The sequence below is a fragment of the Octopus bimaculoides genome, chromosome 8 (genome assembly GCF_001194135.2).
Source record: "Octopus bimaculoides isolate UCB-OBI-ISO-001 chromosome 8, ASM119413v2, whole genome shotgun sequence".
Taxonomy (NCBI): Eukaryota; Metazoa; Mollusca; class Cephalopoda; order Octopoda; family Octopodidae; genus Octopus; species Octopus bimaculoides.
In genome coordinates, this window is record NC_068988.1 from 92,836,757 (window position 1) to 92,844,403 (window position 7,647).

At 36.6% G+C, this 7,647-nt stretch overlaps 2 protein-coding genes across 4 annotated transcripts in view; both read left to right on the plus strand.

The window, feature by feature from the left end:
- LOC106874573 (medium-chain acyl-CoA ligase ACSF2, mitochondrial) overlaps nt 1-7,647 on the plus strand; it is a 25,234-nt gene that overhangs the window by 904 nt on the left and 16,683 nt on the right. The window contains exon 1 of one of the 3 annotated variants that reach the window (XM_052970267.1): nt 6,241-6,397. The exons of the other annotated variants lie outside the window; for them this stretch is intronic. The gene's annotated coding sequence lies outside the window, so the exon portion shown is untranslated. Of the gene's footprint in view, nt 1-6,240; nt 6,398-7,647 lie in introns of those variants that run through there. 3 annotated transcript variants of the gene reach the window in all.
- Nucleotides 1,755-2,201, plus strand: LOC106874577 (uncharacterized). The gene has a single exon (XM_014922355.1). The coding sequence runs from the start codon at nt 1,755-1,757 to the stop codon at nt 2,199-2,201; it is 447 nt and encodes a 148-aa protein (XP_014777841.1).

Below are 7,647 nucleotides of genomic sequence, written 5' to 3' on the forward strand. Positions count from 1 at the left end.
TATCTATCTATCTATCTATCTATCTATCTATCTATCTATATATATATATATATATATATATATATATACGTGTGGTGCTGGAAAGCTCCTCGCTTTAAGGGTTTCGCGAAAGGCCTGGCTGAGTTCTTTTACAAAGCCTAGAAAAACTGAGAGACCACCGCAATAAGTGTGTGAATCTGAGAGGGGAATATATTGAATGAAATCATAACTGATTCTCCTGTATTTTCTTTTATCCAAAGCCAGGAACTTTTCAGTCCCGCCTTCTACACACAAGCACAAGCGCGCGCACGCACACACTGAGCTTCACTACTTGTGGATGCATGCGTAACTGGAAGAATAAATCCGTATATGCTTTAATAAGTACATGAGTGTCTGAACGCACTATTAATACACAGATGTGCCCTCGACGCAACCATGGTGTCTTTGTTCCGAAAATAGCTCGATTCTATTAGATCCTGAAAATAATATATATAATATATGGTACACACACACATACACACACATATATGTAAAAAAAAGTTCTCATTAAAACCAGGAAAACCACAATTTAAGTTAAAAGTTCTCAATAACATAAAAGTAAATTGTAAAAACGTGTGTGTCTGTATGTATGTATGCATGTATGTACATACATATATATATATATGTGTGTGTATGTGTGTGTGTGTGCGCGTGTAGTAATGATAATAATAATGATAATAATAATCTTTTCTACTGAAAGCACGAGTTTCATTGGTCCTTAATTTATCGACCCCGCAAGGATGAAAGGCAAAGTCGACCTCGGCGGAATAATAATAATGATGATGATGATGATAATAATAATAATAACAATGAAAATAAAATGTCCTAGAAAGTACGTAACATAAGAGTTTGTGAAACTTGAGCATACAGATTGACAGAGGACTAGAAGCCAGAAGGCCTGATTTAGTAGTTGTAGGTAAAGAGAATAGAAGGTGGCAGATAATTGAATTTGCAGTCCTAAGTGATGAGAAAGTCAATATGAGAGGCACAGAGGAAATAGCAAAGTACCAGGACCTAGCCACTGGATTACAGAGACTATGAAAAGTACGGGTAAAATGTATCCCAGTAGTTATAGGTGCATTAAGAACTATCCCTAAAGATTTGAACAGATGGATAGAAGAAACAGGCATAAAACCTAGTTCAGTACAGCTGCAGAAAATAGTGTTATTAGGAATAACTGGAATACTTGGGAGAGTTTTTGACTTCTAAGGTTACTTGTTGTAGACCGATGTTAGGGATCTTTCTTTTCCGAAAGTCTAATCTGTTGTGCGTATATGAAATAACAACAACGACGACAACAACAACAATAATAGTGTCAGGTAAAAAACGAAACAATACGAATACCAACAAAGAACAAATAATTTTCAGTGAAATAGACTCTTCAGGAACGACGAAGGAAAATTCTAAAATTGTGTAAACAACTGAACAAGGAAGAAGAGCATCAGAAGAAGAGCATCAGAAGAAGAGCATTTGCTGAAACGGCAAGGACGTTCTGAGGAGAAATCTGGAGCAAAAGAAGTCTAACATAAAATAACCGGAGACTGGTTGCGCGAATTTGAAAGAGAAACAATAACATAACAATTACAAACAAAGAAGTGAAATAGGTGATAAAGAAAATACCAAACTGTAAAATCCCCTGACCAGATAGTGTTCAGTGATTCTGGCTAAAAAAAATCTTCCACGAGTAAACAACCATATATAACTGTTTTTACTGCATAGAAAATGGAATGCGAAACATGAATGATAAAAGGAAGGATAGTGCTGATACAGGACAAAAAAAAGAAGAGGAAATCAGTAATTATAGACCTGTTGTATGTTTACCATCAAACTGGATGTTATTAAATGGCCTCATAGCAGATGAAGTAAACAATTTTCTGGAAAGGGAGAATTTATTGCCGGAGGAGCAAAAAGAATTCAGAAAGAAGTCAAAGGAGACTGTCAATCTGCTGCATATAAATAGTAAGATATTAAATGAGGTACACATAAGAAAGGAAGATGTAGCTCTTGGCCGGATTGATTACAGGAAGGCTTACAACAGCGTTACACACTGCTGGATCTCTGAGTACTTGAAGACGTTCAGAGTCAATGAGAAGATAAATAGCAATAGGAGTGTGGGAATAGAACTGATATGTGCAAATGAGTCGCCGAGAAACGTGAAATCACGTAGGAGCATTTTCCTGTGAGACTCCTTCTTTCCGCTACCCTTCGTCATTGTGTTAATCGCTGTGACAAGTATACTGAAAAAATACAGGCCTACCTATGGGTTTACTAAGGTGAAGATAAATCACTTACTTTACTTACATGGATGACCTCAAAGTATATGCAAAAACGAAAAAGAACCGAATTGTCTGATTCAAACAGTAAGTGTATTCAGCTAGGATATTGGAATGCAGCATGGAGTAAATAAGTGTGCAGTGCTGATTATGATGAGAGGGTGGAAGATAATCTCTGATGGCGTAATACTTACCACAAGACAGCATTATTAGTTCACTGTGGAATAATGTGGGCTAAAGATGCTTTGGAGTATTTCAAGGCGATAAAATAATGGAAGGAGAAATAATAAAGAAAACTTCTAAAGAATACAAGAGGGGAAATAGGAAGATGATCGAAACAAAATTAAATAGAGGGAATATTATTAAAGTAAAAAATACACGCGCTTGCCGGTATTGAGATACTTTGCTCCCTTTCTGAAATGGATAAAAGCCGTGCTACAGAACTTGGATTGAGAACTAAAATGCTGCTCACAATGCAAAACATACACCACCCTACAAATTATACCGATAGACTCTACCTACCAAGAAAAAAAAAAAAAAAGGAAGGAGACAGAGGATTGCTAGAGGTAGAAGTCAAGGTTAATACCACAATATTGGGGTTGAAAAATTATGTTGTGCGAAGTAAAGAAAGAATACTAATGGCAGCTAGAGATGCCCCCAAATTTACTGAAACATTAGGAAAATTCAAAGAGAGGAGGAAGCACAATAGAATCTCTTGGGACTTTTCCATAAAGACGGAACATACTACTGAAGCAAGGAAACCAGAAATGAACCCAGAGGAGAAAATAAACAAACACCATGAGATCATAGACTTTGCAATGCCATATACAATAAGGAGCATTAGCTGGAAATCCTTATTGGTAGCATTGCGAACGACTAAAATCATGAAGGTGGTAGTTCAGTACCGCTGCAGTCGGATGACTAAAACCAATAACAAAATAAAAGCAAATGTGTATACATACACACATACACACACACAGACAAGCGCATACACACACACACACACACATACACAATGTGAGTGGAATGTATAAGGATAAAATTATGCAGGCAGGTATCGAGGTAGCTTTCAGATATATTTCAGATTACCGCTAACCTCATCAAGTTACAATAAGTGTCAATAGTCGCTTGGTGTTAGCAACTTCGCTGTAATTCATCTGACGAGTAACTCCAGGTATGCTTCCCTGGATTATGAATACTATCAAGAATGTAGATTTCAAGCAATTATAAAGAATACGGAGACTGGTGCATCATCAATTTTTTTCTTTTAATTTTATAGTTGGTCATACAGCATAATTATTTGGTTACAATGATCGACACGTTTTTCTGCTGCACATATCATGATGTGCAGTTGCACATACAACTCAGCAAATTCTTCTGTGCACCTTCATTTAGGGTCTTCAACAAACGTGGTTCGAAGCGAACTGAGTTAATTTCTTTATTTGTGGCTAGTTTAAGATACCAAAGAAAGTGATAGGAGGTTGAAATCTGATATGGCTATAAAATTTATTCTTAGGATGACCTATAAAGTTTATTTTTTAGAGTGACCTCAATTTAACAGCAGCGCAGTGCAGAAATTTGGAGTTTAATCTATGTTGAATTAGGTCAAAGCATATTTGCACATTTTAACAGGCTTTTTACCAGTGTGAAAGGAGATTGAATAGAACTAATGTTTAACAGCTACATCGACGGAGTTCTGTCAATACATTTAGCGATTGTGCACTTTCTACTCAAATATTAGGTCATTAATAAGTTTCTATACGTGTATATGCTGCTATGATTTATAAGAGAGAGAGAGAGAGAGAGAGAGAGAGAGAGAGAGAGAGAGAGAGAGAGAGAGAGAGAGAGAGAGAGAGAGAGAGAGAGAGAGAGAGAGGGAAGGAAGATATTCCAGCTAGTGATATTCATGATATTTTGTTGATAATGTCTCGACATATATCTCCATTCCGCATTTCCCCCTTGTGTATAGGATATCAGTTTACCCGGTACCAGCATGAAAATGCTGAAAGATTTTTCCCTGCATGTGTAAACATCTCAAGGCCTGTTCTAGCCTGTTGTTAAGCAATTGGTATTTCGATGTAAAAATCTGGTACATTTCTTCTGTGCACAAATCACATAACTTTTCCCCTGTTCTGTATAGTGTACCTGTACTAATTTTATCCTATTCTAACTTGCGTTTGTCTTAAGCTACCAGACGAACTTGCTCAAGCTTGTCCTGTTCATCTTATTTCTATCCTTAAACGACTTATGTGTTTGCCAGTCTCGATTTAAAGCTGTCGAGATCCCACTACCTATAGAGATGTAAGAATTTTCCTCCGATGTAATCTTACATCGATATATTAAGTTCTTCCTCAAACTTTGTGTATCTAAAGGACAGATTTTATTTTTCCATAATTACAAATATGTACATCTTTTTTATTTTTATCTATATTAGTGGCGCTCGTATTAGATATACTCCCGGTTTGTATATCTATCGGTCTACTATCATTTATATTCTGGCTACTGTCGAGGGTATCCATACTGATATTTCTCGGCCCGGGCCTGTCGGGATAGAGGTTGTGGCAGTTGCATCCCCTGCGCTACTTCTCGGTTCTCTGCTGTTACCTTCCCCACTACTAATAATAGACTAGACCAAACCTTGTGATGTTTACATATGCATGGAAAACCTTTAAGCACACATGTCAATATTAGGTATATGCATACACTTTTGCGTGTTATTAATCTGATTTTGTATAATACAACATTCTGGTTTGGTATTTTTGACACTCAAGCGAAGATATGACAAAGGAAAATTAATTAAGTCTGACGTGAATGCTTTCTTTCAACTTCGTAAAACCTACAACTTCTTTTTACCGTGAATAAATTTTACGATCTATAAATCGTAAGCTCCTCTAGTTCTTTTTAAGTATAGGCTTCCAAAATTTACTTTTTTAGCTGTTACATGTTAACGGCATTTTTCTCCCTGAAAACAAAACAAAACAAAGAAACAAACAAATTAATTAACTAAAAAACCAACAAACAATTTGAAGTTTTCCACATGTACGCAAGAAGGGAATTCTAGATTCTAGAGAAAGAAAAAGAGTCACCTACCTAGCGATTATACTGCAAAGCAAACAGGAGCGTCCGCTTCCATGTTTGTTTGGGGGTTCCACGGAAAAGTCTTTCAAAAGCCTAGTGGTGGCTTTGACCTAGGCAGACCCTGCCTCATAAGGGAACCTTTCTTTCATTATAAGTTTTTAAGGGAGCCTAACCATTCGGAGGTCATAAGGGACTGAGATCTTGATTTGGGTTAAAGGCTCTCCCCCCCACTTTCTATGTCCCCTCCTTCCAGCCATTAGATTTTAATTTTTTTCCCGACTAGCACAAAGTCTGGTATTATCTTCTTCTGTATTTTTGAGTGCAGTTGTGTACTTTATATTTGTTACTGTACTTTATATTTGTTACTGTACTTTGTATTTGTTACTGCTAGTGGAGATGGTGGTGACGGTAGGTGATGGTGATAGTGGATGGTGTTATGTAGGTGGGTAGATGGTGATAGTTGGTGTTGGTAGTGGGTGGTGGTGGTGGTTGTGGGTGGTTGTGGGTGGTGGCGGTGATGCTGGTAATGATGTGTTTGCTGTAATCCTTAAAATGTCGAATTGTTATAACGCCCACTTCGGCATAACAGTATAGTTGTTAGACCATTAAAGACACAACTATCTAAGAACGTCTCCTTCCTACTCTCCCCTTCTATTGACCGACGCCACCTTATCTATAGTGACTAGCATATACCTCTCGTCACGTGGGAGGGGTGTACCATTAGTACTGTTATCGCCACATCTCTCCTTTTAAGTTTTTTTCTTAGGAAGTGTCATTTTATTTCTTTTAATGACAATACTTTTAATATCGCCCCACCTCCCTTCTTTCAGTTTTTTTTTCTTAGTTACACATTTAATAATTTTTCCGTTTAGCATCCACTTCCAGGACGTCCACACATTTTGTTTTCTTACGCGTGTGCACCTGGGTCCAATCACCTGTAATGGCGTCGGTACCTGAAAAGTGTCATATAACCATTCCATTAGTTCTTCCGTTCTCTTGGGTTCGCTGTCAGCTAATCTTATTTTCAGGTATTTCATGTGTCTCATGTATACGCCTTTTCTACTTTTTACCAAGTATAGCATTTTTCCTATGCCATCTTCCTAACTCTGTTTTCCGCTCTTATATGCCCTCACAAATACCTTTTCACAAATTTTGAAAAATTTTGCTGTATTTTCCCTTGCAATTTTTCTTTTCTTGCCCGGTTGCAATTTGTTGAAGTTTTCAAGCTTTAAAGGAGGCTGACAAATGAAAAATAAGACTACTGAATAATAATAATAATAATAATAATAATAATAATAATAATAATAATAACAACAACAACAACAACAACAACAACAACAACAACAACAACAACAACAACAACAACAACAACAACAACAACAACAATAATAATAATAATAATAACAATGATCCGTTCTACTAAAGGCATAAGGTTTGAAATTTTAGGGAGGGACAATATATGAACATTGCTAGTATTATTACATCTTCCCCTCTTTCCCTCTATCTTTGTCTGTCTGTCTCTCTCTCTCTCTCTCTCTCTCTCTCTCTCTCTCTCTCTCTCCATATATATATATATATATATATACTCACACATAATTTATCATACATACTATATTTTACAGCCTATCTGAATGACACAAATGCTTTATCTGTAGTTCAAATTATGTCCTTACTACTTCATAGCAGAGGAACGTCCAAATACATACTTTTTATATTGTGAAGACGTCATGCTTCTAAGAACACATCGGAATACGATTTTATCCTACTCTATTATTTCTTTTTTTCTGTAGTCGAAGCATATCGCATTTGTTTAAGTATTATTGAAGCATTTATTTCGTTTTTATCATTGTGTTATTTTTTTAAAATTACTTCTCCCCTCCTTAGATACTTGTACAAGTATGTTATCTCATTTCTCCTTTCTGTTTACTGTTTTCTGTTTTCTCTTTGGTAGTTCAGTATCCTTTTCTGTTTGTTTTCCTGTCTTGTTTTTTGTCCGCCACTACATTCCTCCATGGCAAGGTTTAATTTGTGCATACAAATTTAATTTGCGGTCCATGGGAAGAGCCGTTTTAACGATCTACCCAGCTCTTCGAAACGCCGGTGTTAAAGCGGGGGTAGCTGATGAAGGAGAATGTTCTCTGTGTGGCTTGTGTGTTTTCTCGCCTACGTTTTGTTTGCAATGTCCTGTACCCAGATATGCACCTATACATACAGGTGGATGTCGGTATGCACATACCTGTACGTATATATGCATATACTCATTTACTATTTGTTTATA